The sequence below is a fragment of the Sus scrofa genome, chromosome 1, assembly GCF_054392235.1.
Source record: "Sus scrofa isolate SSC_HxYL_T2T_F1_AM1 chromosome 1, Sscrofa_HxYL_maternal_Yorkshire_Landrace_v2.0, whole genome shotgun sequence".
NCBI lineage: Eukaryota > Metazoa > Chordata > Mammalia > Artiodactyla > Suidae > Sus > Sus scrofa.
In genome coordinates, this window is record NC_139383.1 from 36,051,169 (window position 1) to 36,068,926 (window position 17,758).

The 17,758-nt window shown below is 37.3% G+C and overlaps 1 protein-coding gene across 2 annotated transcripts in view; it reads right to left on the reverse strand.

The window, feature by feature from the left end:
- The window catches only part of RSPO3 (R-spondin 3), an 82,055-nt gene that overhangs the window by 42,322 nt on the left and 21,975 nt on the right, over positions 1-17,758 (reverse strand). For both annotated transcript variants that reach the window (XM_085025003.1, NM_001315656.1), the window contains 2 exon segments: positions 6,670-6,861; positions 4,830-4,976 (listed from right to left, as the gene is read on the reverse strand). In XM_085025003.1, coding sequence (XP_084881129.1) covers positions 4,830-4,976; positions 6,670-6,861 — 339 coding nt within the window.

A 17,758-nucleotide genomic window follows, 5' to 3' on the forward strand; every position in this document is an offset into this window, starting at 1 on the left:
TCAAATAAACAAAAAGGTTTGCTTCTATCAATACTTGCCCAAATTCTGAGCAGAAATCCTGCAGAACAAAGTTGGGCAAGCTGATTTAAAGACAAAACAAAGAGAAAGGGGAAGGCGGGAAGAGAATGTTTTCTACTTTTTAGCACTCATAATTATTAGGTAAATTCTCACCTGCATTGGGTTTAGTTTTTCCTGTAGACTTTATTAACTCAGGCACTAATATAATTACTCAAAACTGACTACTGCTTTACAATTTCTAGGGCACTGCTATAATTAGTGATTGTTCCTGACCACAACAAGATTAGTCTTTATTACATATTAGAGAATTGATTCTCAAAGTTTAGCATGCAACAGACTCACATGCAAGGAGAGCTTGTTAAACAAAGAATGCTGGATCTCTCCCCACCCAGAGTTTCTGATTCAGTTGTGGGGTGAAGCCTTGGAATCTGCATTTCGAATGATACATATGATGCTGATTTGCAGATACTGAGAACACACTTTGTGAACTTTTATGCTAATGAATGATTAAGCAAAAAATGAATCCAGGTCTTTGGCCTACAATTCACTGCCTTTTCTACTTCATTTGCTCTTGCAAACTTAAATACTGTCATTTATTAATGGGTGTGGGTCAGGCATAACAGCATCTGGTTTAAGTGAATTCTGGGTCAATTTCAACTGATAAGCTGCTTCTAGAGTTCCCTTGACCAACTGATTTCTGGGATAACTGATATATTTTTTCTAAAGCTTCCTTTGTAGATTTTTCCCCTTTTTTGGTATGTATTAATCTTTTTAATCACGGATTTTCAAGGTCTTATAACAGATTTTTGTGCTTTTAATAAAAATTAATATCTGCAAGGTGATATTCTTATATTTATGTTCATAAAACTTCCTAACTTACAACTGAAACAGCTTGCAACAGTAACTCTTTCAGATGATATGACTCTTTTTCCACAAAAATAAATTCTAAGTTACTTTTCTTGTTGCCTTCTGATTTAAAGGATCCTTATTTTAGAGCAGGATACTATTTTTTCATACAACCTCAAGAAATAAAAGCTAAATGTTTTAGAAATTTAAAACCATTCACCATACATTTTTTTTCACCACATGCTTTTTCAGTCACTTTCAGGTATCTGGATGCAAAACAGAGTTAAATGGAAATGATTAGATAAGTGAATTTAGGTTTCTATGAACTTAAATGAACTTTATTGAACCACTTTCAAAAGAGTCTTCATGCTCAGTTATACCTTTATAATTTTCGTCAAGGAATAGAGCAACTAAGTCACTTAATGATATCATAATGTCTAGCCAATTAAGGTCATATCTCTGATCCTGATACTAGTCATTAAAAAGCAGGGTTTTTTTTAGCACATACAAATAAAAACACCTCCAAGAAAGCAAATGGAAAGATAAAAATCCAAGTTTGTGAGGTGTAACTTTGTCCAGTATTCATTAAATACCAGAACTACAAGGACTAGATTAGAAAAAAATTACATGATGTGGAAATGACCTAAACTTTGGTTGGTGCTTTTTCATAAAAGCAGAAGTGGTCTAGGCAAATGTATACCTAGACTTCAGAAAAAAGGATTTTAAAAATTACAGCATACATACCTAGGAGTCTTTAGTCAAAGATGAATTGTTCTAACAATGAAATTTTAGTGACAATCTTAGATTAGAAGAAGAGGAAGCGCAATATGCAGGACTGATGAGTTCCAGTAATAAAGAGCTCTAAAAGATGGGACAGTTAAAAAGCCTGGAGGAGGAGAATTTTTCTTAGTGAAATACTGCAGAATGGACCTTTAATGTTAGTATCCAAAAAATATTTCTGGAAAAATGAAAACTTTGTTGAACATGTGAGAACAACAAAAAAAGTGACATATTCAGGTCATGAAATGAACAATGTAGAGTTGGGGCACTATTTGGTTAAGAGGTGATTAAGAACAAAACAGAACAACTTCTATCTTCTGTATTAAGAACATTCTTAATATTGGAAACATTTAGCTCTTCACTTATGAAGCAAGTGTCTCAAAAAATATAATTGGCTCCTGTCCCTGGAAGTTGAGAGGCTGTGGTTGATCATCAGCCTGGAATGCTGTAAAAGAGAGTCTTAAATAGGGAGAAAAGTTGAATTGGATGTTTCACCAGTAATGGTCTTGCAACAATGCTATTCATTTGTTTTCATTCTTGTTGACTGACTGCACAGTTCCAGAGAGATCATCGCAAGGCTGTGTACTTTGCTGCTTGCTTTTTGGAGCTTCCCTCTGTGCCTACTTGAACAAGGCCATCTGTCCAGGAAGAGCAATGAGGATGACAGAACAACAGTGCAGAAAGGAAGTAAATACCTGGAGCACAAAGTGGAAGAAATATGTTCTAAAAAATTGGGATCTGGGAGTTCCCGTCGTGGCGCAGTGGTTAACGAATCCAACTAGGAACCATGAGGTTGCTGGTTTTCCCTGCCCTTGCTCAGTGGGTTAATGATCCGGTGTTGCCATGAGCTGTGGTGTAGGTTGCAGACACGGCTCAGATCCAGCTTTGCTGTGGCTCTGGCTTAGGCCGGTGGCTGCAGCTCTGGTTCAACCCCTAGCCTGGGAACCTCCATATGCCGCGGGAGCGGCCCAAGAAATAGCAAAAAAAAGACAAAAAAAAAAAAAATTGGGTTCGGTTGACATTTTTGTTCCATTTGACCTGCAAACTGAGGGGAGTTGAACTGTTGTGATCTAAGTGTTTCACCTTAGCTCTGTATGGGGGCAGTGTTTTCTCTGTCTATGACATGTTCTCTGAATTTAAAATCTGGGTAAGAAACAGGTCATGCAGTATAGATTTTAGCAAAGGGAGAGACACTTTCCTCAACCTCTGCCTGAGAGCTAGAGTCAAGGTACTAATTATAGCACTGACAATAACTCACATTGTGTCCTTGGGTCACAGTGTGTCCTTGGGAGTTCAACTCTCTGGGTCCTTGTTTTCGTATTTGTTAAAAGAATAGCCTTTAATGTTGTGGTGTGATAATCAAGCAGGTCATCATTTTTCATGAAATTCTCAGGCAAGCCCATGGGCAAGGCCCACACAGGGCTTGTAGACCAGACTCCACATGATGGGAAGCATCCCATGAGATAGAGGAAGCAACAAGAGCCAGCCCAGAGCTAAAGTTGCTGATCTACCCATTCCTATGTACGAGGTCATTTATACCTATCCGTTCAATGAGTCAGATTCCCTAAATGGATTTTATACTGCTAACCCTCATTCTGAAATACATAAATTTCTTTAAGTTTAATTGTGTTACAAAACAGTCTTTGTCTAAATAGTAGTATAAGTTACCAGCAAGCTTTAACAGCTAATCCAACAGTGCCAGGTGTTAAATGGTCTCTCTGGTCCCGGAAGCATGAACATATTTAAGATAAATGGCCTTTAAAGGACTGCATGCTATACCTTTAACAACTAAGAAAATCTAAACGTTTGCCCCTTTCCTGGGTAGAGCAATACCACAAACTTTCTGCAACTCATCCTGAATTTCTGCCCTTCAATGTCCCTCAGAACTGTTTCCTATTTTCTCCACAGTTTGGAACTTATTACCTCTAATCATCAGCCCTCAGGACCTACAGTGAGATGAAATTAAAGTGCTTTCTCATGTACCTTTTACCTTATTTCTAAGTTATTTTTCTGTGTTTTTACTGAGTAGAAGGGGGCGGGGTGGGAAAACTGAACCAAATTGAGCCATGAACTGTTTCAGGAAAGTTGTTTTCCAGATGCTTCTGAAATTATCTTTAAAGTGTCATCTATTTATTTCATTCTCACAAAAACCTTGTTTAGAAATAAATGTTTCATGTGGACCCGAAATGGTTAAACTACCACTTTAGAGTTATTACTCCAGTACTTTAGATCCTAATGGATCTGTCTGTGGGGACCCCAGGGGTGTCCTGGAGACTATCTTGTACTGAATCAGGGGGACATTTGTGTGCATATGCCAACATCACTGCAGCATCAAAGGTTCTTGTAGCTCTAGCCCAGGGGATTTTGAGATTTAGTATGTTGTTTCCCCATTTGGTTTAGCATCTGCTCCCCAACTGTTCATCAAACTCGTAGCTGTAGTAGCTGCACACCATTTAAAAGAGGGAAAATATAGCCTGACAGTGATCCGTTATTTAGACAAACAACTTGTCTGAGGAACCTCCCCTCAAGGAAACACAGCCTGCAATTAATCAGACCCTGGGACTGTGTCCTTCTGTCAGTTTGAGTAAATCGAAAATCCTCTCCTGGTCTCTGAATACCTATGCAAGCAGGACATTACAACAAAGCAATGTGAGAGAAAAAAGTGAGTTTTTTTTTTTTTTTAAACCATATCAGATTTGGTTCTCTAAGTCTTTGATCCATCTCCTGAGTATTAATGGGCTGTTTCCAGAGAATGTGTTTCCTCCTTTCGGAAAATAACTTTGGTCACTGGTTGACATTAGATCTTGGTGGAAACTCTTAACCTAAGGTGGAAATTTAGTTCAAGATTAAATATATATACATATATATATGAACACATACATATATATAATTACTATAAATAAAACTTCACTAAATAATGAAACAAAATAAATCTGTAATGATCAGAATAATTGAAACAGCTATTGACAGTCCCTAAGAAATAAAGGTGCACCCACAGGATGTTAAATTCACTGTGACATACACTGAGTAAGGCTCATTAAGATGATATCTTTGTAAAGAAGGAGGGAGAGCCTCTTAGAGGCAGACTCCTAGGCTCTTGTGAGATGGGACTTGGAGCAGCACTTTGAGACTGACATCATCTTAGGAGTCCCTTATCCCATCTAAGTCTGAGAGCTTCTCCTCACCAATACTGACGCACTCCATGGTGTGGTTATTGGCTTCCAACCCTTCTGGGCAATTATCAAGGCACTTTCCAAGGTGTAAGTAAAATCCACTTTTACACTTTGTGCAGAAATTTTTGTTGAAACAGGTATCACAGTCAGCTTTGCATTCTGGAAATGAAAAAAGAAAAGAGAAATATACTTTCATTATTGTCACATAACTACTGTTGGTCCAGTTCTCTATGCTTAGAACTCAGGCACATGCAACTTCCGTGTCAAACAAACAGTCAGGGCTCAAAATTATTTTGCCAAACTGAATTAAAGATTCCTCCATAGTTATTTAGTTGATATACATCAGTTATTGATTTCAAAATTATTGTACTTATTGACAGGAAAAGCTTTTTGACAAGAATGTTTATAAGATCAAGTGTCTATTTATATTAAATGATAGTGAAAATGTTTCATTAGAACTTTAGTGAAATGTATCAGGGTATTGCCTTTGTGCTGCTCTTGAGGTCTATTTGTTCATTCAACAAATATTTGATTGTCCCATGTGTGTCTAGCACTATTCTAGGTATAGCTTGACAGCAGTGCACAAAAGAGCACTAAGGTCCATACTTCACAAAGTTTACATTCTAGGAAGGGAGATATAATAAACAATAATAATAGTTGGCCCTATATGGTGATTACTATAAGTCAGACACTGCTACAGGTATTTTCCAATATTAAATCATTTAAACTTTACAATAACCCAGTGAGGTTACCTGTATTATAATTTCCATTTTAGAGATAAAAGAACTGAGGTTCTGAAAGATTATGTAATTATCTCAGGACCACAGAAAAGAGTGATTTTTGAAGCCAGGCAGTCTGGTTCCAGGGTACTTTGGAAAAAATAACGACAAAAACAAAAAGTAGGAAAAAGATATGAAAAATGGCTGATAAGGGGAAGAGGTGGATTATTTTGTATAAGATCATCACGGAATGCCTCACTAAGAAGGTGATGTATGAGCAGAACCTTGAATGAGAGAAGAGAGCCCTCTAAGCAAAGGTGTGGGCAAAGGGCTTTCTAAATCATCAGGACAGTGAGTGTAGAACAGTAACTGCAAAAGCCTTGAGGTGGGAAGATCTTGCAAGAAAGCCAGCAAAGTTAGTGGCAAATGGGTTCTGGGGCAGTCAAAGGAGATACGTTTGGCAAGGAAGGCAGAGCCACATGTGGTGTATGACAGTGGAGTGATCTTCCTTAATTTACATTTTGAAAGGTTACTGGCGGATGGAAATGTTCTAAAATTAGGTTGTGATGATGGCTGGGCAGCTATAAGTATAATAAAATTCATTGAATTAAAAAAACAAGTGAAAAACAAAAAGAAAGTTTATTGGGTCTACAGTATGGTGAGCAGCCTCATCAGGGTCCAGAGGAGAAGTGATATGAGGGTGTTTCCAACGTTTACTTTCAACTGATAAACATTTTAGTTGCTGTACTGGAACCCTTGTTGAGGTGAAAATAGTTGCATTACTTTCTTGGGTCGCTCATCACTTGGATTTTGTGATGGTGAGAACTCAGACGGCATTGGGGCTTGCAGTATTTTCTATAGGTCCCATGAATAATAACCATGTTCTCAGTTTTTGCTTTTACCACGAAAAACAAAAACAAAACAAAACAGAACACGCCTCAGAACTGGAGTGTTTTTTATAGCAGTGAAAAATTTCCTGCCCAGAGGGCTCAGTTCAAGTATGATTTATCCTAATTATCAGGTAAATGTGATTATTTACTCAACACTAAATATTACAAACAGGCTAGAGGCCATTTCAAATCTGGAAAGTCCCCAAGGATGAGATAAAAACACAATTTTGGGTAGGCACTTACTTGTACACTTATTTATATCTGGATATCGAGTTCCATAATATCCACTTGGACATGAAGAGAGACACACTCCAATCTGCTTCATGCCAATTCTTTCCAGAACAAAAAATAGTTTGGGCTTACATGACAAACATCCATTGTAATCTGAACATGTTGCACAGCCTCCTTGGCAGCCTTGACTGACGTTAGGATGCACTGGGGGACAAATGTAGAAAGACAAAAATAAAAGTTAAATCATAAGTATAGAAGTTCAATGACATTCTCTGGGCAGGATACACATTTTCTTTCGTTAGCTTTCAGTTTGTTGGTAATGGGAGAATGAATTGGGAAAGTTTCCCCCTTTTCCTGGTATTTCCCTTTAACAGGTACATTAATTGTTTTTAATTTCAAAGTTCTTAAAATGTGCGCATTTGAAAAATAAGAATGTATTGTCTCAAAATAATTATAGGTAATACATATTTAGTGGAAATATCCTCACAGAACCAGCACCCTGGCAGATTAGACACTGGGTATTGAGTGCTTATATACTGAAATCAATACACAGTTTTTTTTTTTTTATTTATGTGGTGGATGATAAGCACATGTCTCTAATTTCTTCAGATAAGGATGATAACATAGCCTGGGGCTTAATTTGAGTAAGAATACTGCTTTCTAAGATATCTTTTTTCAACTCTAGTCTATCAGAGAATATAATTTTACTCTTCAAGGTAAATGGACTCTGCAACTATGTAGCTATTCAGACCCTGCTTTCAGACAATGCTTTCCTAAAATATTTCTTCTCACATGGGTTTAATATTTATCAGCTCAAATGGATATAATGGTGAAAGGGTGATGTTTATCTTAACAGTAGTTCCACATGGGTCATATGTGAGGATTTATAATAATATTTATAAGTTATGGTCAATATTTATCTTTTGAGAGAGAAGTCATAGTTTTTGTACCCTCATCTTTCATTTACTTAATGAAATACATATTTCATAAGGACATGATCAGTCCATATTAAGGGCTGTTACTACAGATATGCCTGAGAATTCCAAGGTTTCTAAGAGCCACCAATGTGTGTGTTGAGACTATTTGTTGGCAAGTCTGAACAAACATAAACAAACATTTGGAAGATTCATGTTTACTTGAGATCTGGACAACTTTAAATGTTTTTTACGCCTGCTAACTAGTCATGGACACTTATGTGTGAGTTAACGGAAGGCTGCTGACTGAGGTGAATTTCTCATGTAGCTTGTGTTTGGGATGGTATCCTCACCTAATACATTCTCTGTTCAAATCCAATATTAATAGCTTTCTTTTCCCTTTAGGAATCCAGAAGGGAAAAATCCTGACCCTTATGAGAAGCAAGGTTGATGCGCAAGAGTGCAAAGTGATCCTCTTGTTGTTTCTGATTTCTGTTGGTGGTGGGAGGGACCTTACTATTATCAAGTCTGTCTTCACAGTGATGTTTGATTATCGCTAAGTTCTTTGCTGCAAAAACAAATCTCACCCGGCTTAGTTAGAACGGGTACCCATAAACTCAATCAGCATTACCACAGGGGTGCATGGGTTAGCTGCAAAGGGGTCATTCAGTTGACCAGCATCCTCTGCCTAGAGGAAACCATCCCTGAATCAGCCACAGGAACCACAAGCAGCTCATTCTCATTCCAAGACGTTTTGTAAATAAACTGAGGAAATGTGTGGGGGAAGGGAAGTCTGCTTTTCCTGTACATGCTCCTCTGTGGGGTGGGGTGGACATATAAAGTGGCACAGGAGGTTTAGACATTATAGGACCTGGGGGACTTGTAAGTGAATACTGCCTTCCAAGTAACAAGGTCATTTTTCATGCCAGTAACTCCAGCATTGGGGACTTACAGAAAATGTGTACATATTTTAAAGTGGGGAAAGACCCTTTAAAAAAAGGGAGTGAAGAGAGCTCCGTGTGTTCAGAATCTAACTGACCCATTTCAAAAAGTGAGGGGTGTAGGTAAAAATCTGTAAAACCTTTTCATAAGGATTGTTGATGGAAAAGTGGACCTCAGTTTGAAAGAAAATCACTCCAAGCTCAGGGTAGTAAGTGACTCTGAATTTAAATGAAGATAGATTGAATTGGTCCATGTCAACCTATCTCTATCTCTGAAAGGCAGTTGCTTTAAGGAAACACAATTGTAATTGACTTTTGTCAATTATAACTTTAGATAGATCGTTATGTAAATAAACATGATTTACATGTTCCCATCCCCCCAAACTAATATACCTTAAAGCAAATTTTATTTAAAAATTTGGGTTTTGAATGTCTGTAGATTTCTCCAAGAGAGAGCTCTGTATGGGTCCCACTATTGGTAACAATTTCTTCCCCAATTATGAGATGTGCCAGAGTACCCTGCTCAATTCCCTCCTTAAAACTTTTACTGACAAAATCTAGCACAATCAACTCACATATTGTACTACAGCTGTTCTTTCTGCTTGCTCCTCACCCTGCCCCTCATATTTTGCCTTTTTATTTTTTATTTTTATTTTATTTTTTGTCTTTTTGACATTTCTTGGGCTGCTCCCGCAGCATATGGAGGTTCCCAGGCTAGGGCTCCAATCAGAGCTGTAGCCACCGGCCTATGCCAGAGCCATAGCAAACTGGGATCCGAGCCACGTCTTTGACCTACACCACAGCTCTCGGCAATGCGGGATCCTTAACCCACTGAGCGAGGCCAGGGATTGAACCTGCAACCTCATGGTTCCTAGTCAGATTCATTTCCGCTGTGCCACAACAGGAACTCCTAGACAAAAGTTTTTAACAAAATAGTTTTGAATAAATAAAGAGGACGTCATTGCCCTAACTGGAAAAGAAAATTCCTGTTGGTTTTTAATCAGGGAATTTTGAATATGGGTGGGTAAAAATAATGGCAAACTTTATTTCTTCACAAAGGGTTAAGTATTACATTGTGGAAAGTGGGAAAAAAAATCAAGACTGCAAAGCTCAGGTTCTGATTCTAGATTTTTTTTTTTTTTACAGTTGAGTAAAGTGGCATTTCACTTTCTTGAATGCTGTATAAGGATCACTCAAATTATGCAGTTGGTATTACACAACTAGATAAAAATTTCCCAAACTTCATCTTAAGGCAAGAGTTTTTACTTTTTATATGAAAACCACAGACAACTTTGGTCTGGATTGACTCTATCAGCCCTTTCAGCCTTAAAATCTTATAACTCTAAGAGAAAGAATAGAATTGTTTTTTCATGCTGCTTCTTTTTTCCCACTCTAATAATTTAACTTTATTTTCTATTTCTGAATTATTTTTTTTTCAAACAATGTTTTTGTACTATTATTTTACATGAGTATTGGAGGTGTTGGTGATGGGGAGTCTTCCTAGAATATCTAACTTTTGAACTTAATCTTAGAAAATGTGTCAAAGTTATCAGTATGTAAGCGGTCAGAGTGGGGCTGGAGGTGGGAACACTACAATTGCTCCCATCAAGGAGAGTGGCCTGAGTTCCCTGCGAGTGATGTTTAAGTACTGCTGAATGGAGGTATGAGGCATATCAATAAAATTGGAAGCACAGGATAGACCTAGATTATGAAACCCTCTGTGGGCTTTGCCAAGGAAATTATTCTGTAGATTTGGGGGACTTCAATCTGGAGAGTGACATAACACATTTGTATTAGAAAAGCAATTTCCCTGGCAGTGTGGCAGGCGTGGGAACTAGAAGACTAATGCAGTAATCAAGGAAAAAAGACTGACGAGAGCTTGAAATATAGCAGAGGCAGTGTAATGGGGTGAGGGAAGGATGGATATTCCAAGGATATTTAGGGGGCGCAATCAATCAAATAGCTGGCCAACAGAATATGGACTGAATAAATAAGAGGATTTGAGGTGTGTTGTGCATTCTAGCTAGTGAAGAGAAAGGAAATAAGAGAATAGAAAGGCTGAATTAAAGCCTGCAGTTGGAAGGCTGGCCCAAGGTACACAGAATAAGTTGGTCTACAAATATAAACATGGCTTGCGGTCACTGATTCTGAAAATTTTATGAAATATCCAAAAAGTGATGCTTAGTAGATGGAGCTTAATGTTGTGAGGCTTGCTAGAGATATACGAGAGAGTCTCTTAATTAGAGATCTATTTTGAAAGGGGGAGGCGCTGAACAATGCCAGGCGAAAGAACTTAAATCAGAAAAAGAGGAAAAGATACATTATTAGCTAATTTTAGTAATACTTTGTATTTCTATACCATTTTGCTTTCAAAGCATGCCTCTTACGGAAAGTTAAACTAATTGTGGTGACTGCTGTTAGTAAGGGTACAAGCTATCGCAATTATTTATAGAATCCCAAACTAGGACTCAAAGAAATGCTGTAAACTACTGGACAATGGTGAGTTTAGATCAAAGGTTAGAATCTAGATCTTGGGTACCTAGTAGGAATCTCTTTAGATGTAAGCTTTAGATGTGTAACGTGGGTAAATATGAGTGGGAAAATGGCAGAATTCGTGGGGACTTTAAATTGAGAACATTTGATTACAAATGTATCAAATACATGATAAAATTTGTGTCTTTTCCTAAAATTGGGAAAGAGGAAAGTATCTTAACTTGTATATGAAAGTTAAGTATGAAGAGTATATCAATGCATAACTTAAACCAATTTTCAGTGTCTGAACTGTCGCCACTCCTTGTGTGACATCAATTTCTCTAGCCGTTAAACAAGTTTTCCTACCATTTTTCTGTTTGATAATCTCAATTATGATGCATAATTGATGCTGCTGTTCCTAAAGGCTATTGTTCTGAGAGTTCATTTAGTCTCTTAAATACATATCCAGGACTTAGAGTTTTAAGTGGTCCTAGAATATTTGGTAAATATACATATTTATTATTTCAGTGTTTATGATATACCAAACCAACTGCAGCATTGAGATTTAAGTTCTGTTTCTGTCACAATTTAAGTATATGCTTCAAGAATTTGCTTAACTTTTATCCCCTGCTAAAGCCCAACTGCAAATCCTAACATCTATTGTAAATTGCTATGCAGAAGAAATCCATTACTGCATGCTGCCAATTACTTTATTTTTATTTTTATTTTTATTTTTTTGTCTTTTTAGGGCCGCACCCAAGGCATATGGAGGTTCCCTGGCTAGGGGCTGAGTAGGAGCTGCAGCTGCTGGCCTACACCACAGCCACAGTCACAGCCACGCCAGATCTGAGCCGCATCTGCAACCTACACCACAGCTCATGGCAATGCCAGATCCTCAACCCACTGAGCAAGGCCAGGGACCAAACCCGCAACCTCATGGTTCCTAGTTGGATTCGTTTCCACTGTACCACGATGGGAACTCCCTAATTACTTTCAATGCTCATTTATTTCTGGCTAGAGGATTTCCAGAAATTTAACTGACTTGAGGTTTATAAAAGACATTTGACTAAGTTCAAAGGAAGTGCTAAACATGGGAAGGCAACACTTTTATAATTCAGATGATCAAGAGTTAATAAATTAACACATTTTGATAAAATTTATTTTTATCAAAATAAAAATTTATTTTTAACAAATGAAACATGCAGATTCTCCGTAAAGCAATCTGGTCTTCATAACATTCACGGTCTGCTCTTCTCTGTGTAGTGTCTTTAGGAGACAGGGTAAGGGAAAGAGACCAGTGAAATTCTATAACCCAAGTTATTTTTATATCTGTCCTTTCTTCCATGTCCTATCCTTTCACAAGTCCATCCACATTGACTGGAAGCTTCTTGAAGGCAGAAGTCTAGCTGGTCTAGATAATTTTCCTTGTAATTCTCAGCTTCTACATAGGGTAGCTACTTATCAAATAGAGTTTTTGATTATTGAATGGATGAAAGCAATAAATAAAAAACACAAGGCTTTTGTTGGTGGCTTTTTTTTTTTTTTTTTTCTTCTTAGGGCTGCACCCTCGGCATATGGAAGTTCCCAGGCTAAGGGGAGAATCAGAGCTACAGCTGCCAGCCTATGCCACAGCCACAGCAATGCAGGATCCAAGCCGCATCTGTGACCTACACCACAGCTCAGGGCAACACCGGATCCTTAACTGACTGAGCGAGGTCAGGGATCAAACCTGCAACCTCATGGTTCCTAGTTGGATTCGTTTCCGCTGTGCCACAAAGGGAACTCCTTTTGTTAGTGTTTTTAAAAAATAATAAAGATGTCAAAGCAGTAGACATTTAACAGAAAATACCTATATTTTAAGTGAACTGTATCTATGAACATATAGTAATCAAAATTTTAAATCACATATATTCTGAGGATGCTTAAATATGAAATAAATCACTCAAAATAAAATAACCAAGCTTTTCTAGATGCCATTTACTTCAGTTATCCATTCACCTAGAGAACATGCAGACTTTTTTTCTTGCCTAGGTTAGGACAATGCATTTCTATCATATCTTGGGACTTGACTGTTGTAGAATCAATCTAATGCTAAAAATTTTAATAATTTAGCAAGTTCTATGAAATGAACCCAGAAAGTATTGAGAATCAATATTTCTTATTTGTTTATAAGTTAAAGTTTCCAGGGCAGAACCGATAATGGCTAGATATGTAGAACCACTTGGGCACCTTGGGAGTATAAGATACAGACAGCAAAACATCAAAAGCTGTTTGAATAAATATAATCACTGATTGATGTACAATACTCCTTTAACATTCTTAAACAATGACACCTGGATGAAGAGAGGTCTATCATAGTCCTCTATTATTATTTTGACTAATAATTTGTTGAAAGAGCCTCATGTTTATACATGCAAACATATCTAGATTTTTCTATTTTTGAAATACCATGTATCATCTGGTGATTTTAATGTTTTCATATACCAATGTTTTAATCATTAAATGAATTAAAATTCACCTGTGCTACTTAAATATGAAAATTCATGTGTGTGTGTGTGCACATGCGTGTGTTAGACACATGACACCCACAAATCAATATCATAGACTTTAACTGACCTGAAGCAGTTAGTTAGAATAATAGTCTGCCACATCTTTTGTCCCAGTGAATCAACTTGCAATCCTCTGAAAGTTTGTGCCCAGACCAATGGGTTCACAAAATTCCTAACAGTCTCAGAGAGAAATGTATTCAGCAGCTGCTGAATACAGCCCAGTTAGGGCTCCACCATTATTATGTGGGAAAACATACTGTTTTTAATGGAAACTATTTCTTTGAAAACTTGGAAAATCTTTCTCTTTCTCTTACTGAATAATAATTTCCTGAAGGGAGTCTAATATTTATATTCTATAAATACTTTAAAATAAAACCACAGCAATAAAACAGACCTAACATTAAGTAGCAATTAGCTAGACTTTCCACTAAAATCAAGCCAGCTCAAAATATTAAGAACATGGCTAGCAAATTATGGCAGATATAGAATTCCCGAAATCTAAGATATGATGAAAATTTGGAGCTAGATGTCAACTTGGTGGCTAATGGCTGTGCTTTGTCTATCCACAGGGTATGGAATCAGAACTAAAAGTAAAAGATGAAAGTGGGGGTGCTTTTAACCCTATTAAAAACCCTGATAATAATATATATATATTTATATTCATATATATGTATATATATCAGAGTTTTTTTTAACAAAAACTTCTGATGACTCAACACTACACTTGGTGCAGAAAATGTAGGAGTGAATAAGACAGCTGTTTCCTGATCTCATGACATTAGTCAGTTAATTAGCAAGCAAAGAAAAAATTAAATGATTTAAGATTATGATGAGTGTTATAAAAGAAATAAACAGGTGGGTAAGGCAGAGAATAACTCTGGGGAGCTACTTTAAAGGTGGTGGTCAGGAAAGGACCCTTTAAGAAGATTACCCTTTAGCTAAGAGCTGGAAAATGAGAAGGACTCAGCCAAGAAAAGCTGAGGGTGAGGACTCTGGAGCATCAGCTAGTGCAGAGGTTTTAAGGCTGTGGGAAGGAACTGGGCATGAGGAATAGCACCAGGGGAATCAATGAGACTGCAGTGCTATAAGTGGTACAAGATGAGATTAAAGAAGGAGGTTAGAGCCAGGTCCTACAGACCCTTGTGGACCAAGTAAAAAGCTGGGACTGTCTACCAAGTCCCTTTAGACTCTGCATTGCTAAGCAGATATCAGAAGGTAAGAAAGAATACATTTCATCTGATTTAGTTATTAACTTTAATTTTTGTTAATTTCATGGGTCATGGCACAGAGGCAGCATCTTGTATTCCATGAAAACATGTTTTCTTATTAATTTTTATATTAGAAGATAATGTTCTAACTAGACACAACTTGGGGATTTACATCCAGATTCCAATCTTTGAAGAGACTGTACATTGATCTACATGTACTTTGCTCTTGGGAACATGTTGTTTCTCTTCTCTTCCTCCCATCTCCCTCAAGCAGTAATTTTAGTTTGCTTTAGGGTTTTAAATTTTCATTCTCTTTTATTGGACTAGGTGTGTGGGGGAAGGGGCACTGGTGGTGGTGAGGAGAAATAGGAAAGTTATGAAATATATGACATCATAATAACAAAGAAAAAGAATAAAAAGTGAAACACTTTGCAATCTTGCATATGATCTTTTTTTTTTGTATTTTTCTGAATCCTTGCCATTAGTGACACATACTGACACAGTCTAAATAATTTAGAGCAACAGCACTATAGTTTTCACTTCTAATATAACCTTCATTTTAGAATTCCAATACTATTTTCTTTTTTCCATTAAATGGATTAATAACCTAAGGGCTAATTCCAAAGTTTATTCTTCAAAAGTAGTGAAAGCCTTATTAGTTTTCCTGTGATCTTCGAGATAGCTAGAGTTGATAAACCTGCTGACATTGCAACAAAAAGCATTTGTGGAACAAAAACAGTGTGTTTTCCGTAACTACAACTAGAAAATATATCCTAAAGTTAACGCACTCTGCTATGGGTGTAAAGAGTAAGGTACTGAATCAGCATCTCCAGCTGTTGCTAAAGGAGGGAGAGCTTCTCCTTCTCCAAGTGGCCATGTTCCCAAGTGGAGGTGAATAGAGGACAAGAAGGCGTGGACAGGGGTAACGGAGACCCAGATTCTGTAGAGAGCCAGGACCTGTTGATGAGTTAGTGGGTGGTAATAACAGCATTTTTCATGAGACAGATCCAACAGTGTTCATCCAACAGTGGGAATCATTATGTGCTCTGGTCTGGCTGGGCGAGCCATTTCTTTCTTTTCTTTCTCTCTTTTTTTTAAAGGAGCGAATTAATTAGAAATCAGCATAAACAGAAAATGTAATAGTTTAATAGTAATGAATCTGCATGGGTATGATTCCATAACTTCTAAGTTCACATTCCTGAATGAAACAAACTTCAGTGTGTACTTGAAACAAACTCCACTTTGTTATATTATGAATAAACTTGGATCTTCCTGCAACATAGCACGCTAAAGTAGCATATCTGATGGCTGAAGTCTTAGCATAAGCAAACAGCATACAAGGGATTTGTGGTATTTTAACAGGCATAAGAAGATGTGCAAATAGTGGGTATACCATTAAATCCAGGTTCATGTGTCACATCTAAAATCCTGTGCAGAAAAAATAAGTTTTCTCCTAGATTCACAAAATTGCTGACAGAACAGAAGGTGCTGACATGCACCTTTGAGCATTTTTGTACTTATGTTCCTGGCTCACTGCAGCACCATCTCATTTAGAAATGGGCCTTAAACACTTTCTAGAGCAGCACAGGAACTGGGCAGTGAAAAGCTGGCTTTGGACTCATACAGAGTTGTGACATTTACTAGCCGAATAACCAGAATGTACCTCTTTACCCAGCTATTCATTTAAACAATTGTTTTCCAACATCCAGACACTGTGCTAGTTGATAAGTATCCAAAGGTGAAAACCAATAACCTGTGTCAAGTTTACAGTCTGATTATTTATTTAAACAGTAATTGCTTTAAACTCTTTGAGCCTGGGCTTCCTCATCTGCAACATGGGAATATCCCAGTACTTACTGGGAGTGAGATCATATGTAAGAACCTAGCACTCTTATAGGCACTCGTTACAAATCAATAAGATATTTTGTTTTACCCAAGAAGTACCAACCACATCCTTGTACTGTTTCCACTCTTTATTCAAGGCAGCTGGAAGTGTTAGTCAATAATGACTCTACAAAAACCTCCAAGCAAGGAGATAGGAGAGAGGGCAGAGCCTGCAGCTTCCTTCTAACATAGGTTTGGGGAATCCCAGGGAGCCAAGGATTCACTAACATCATAGGCAAGGACTACTTTTTAAGGACTTGCAGACACAGATTTTAAAGGGTATCAACAGTGGTCTCACACCACAGTCCTCCAGGACTCTAGTAACCCATTGAAGAAAAGAACCTGCTTAAAGAGACTGAAAGAGGTAAAACATGCCTCAGAAATGGTACCGGAATGGTACAGAGAACCTGAACATCTATGGCAGTGATTCTAAAACTTTACTGTATGTGAAAATGAGCTGGAGTACTTGTTGGTAATGCAGATGTAGAGGTTGCACTCCAAGAGATTTTAATTCAGGAATAAAGAGGTGAGCCTAGGTAGCTGCATTTATAAGATGCACCCCAGATGAATGTGATGCAGGTGAAACAAACACTATACTTTCAGTATCATGTCATTGCCATGCTCACAACTAGTATTTCTTCAGTGAATATTGAAAATTCTCTACTAGGGACCAAGAGACAAAATACGGTCCCTGACTCGAGAAGTCTATGATACATTTAGTAAAACAGTCTTTTAATATTCTGAGGGCCATAAATACATAGTTAGAAACTAAGTACAGCAGAAATTAAAAGGTAGGCTCAATTACTGATGGTTAAGGTATTTGAAGACAGCAGAGAGCAATTAGGAATAGTTATGAGACTTGAAAGAAAAGAAGAACTTAGACAAATAGAAAGAGAGGGCATGAAATTATGAACAAGTGTGTTTATGTAGAAATACATAAAGAAGATTTGGGAGAATGGTAAATACAAACCTGTGGAATTTTAAGGAATCTTTGAGGTCTTCTGTCAAATTTCAGATGAGCACATCGATGTCTACAAAATTAGTTTCCAGCTGGTAGAATCATAAACCTTTGGAACTTTAGAGGATTTAGTTCAAACAGCTTCTCCAGAACAGTTATTTAATTGTGTCTAGTA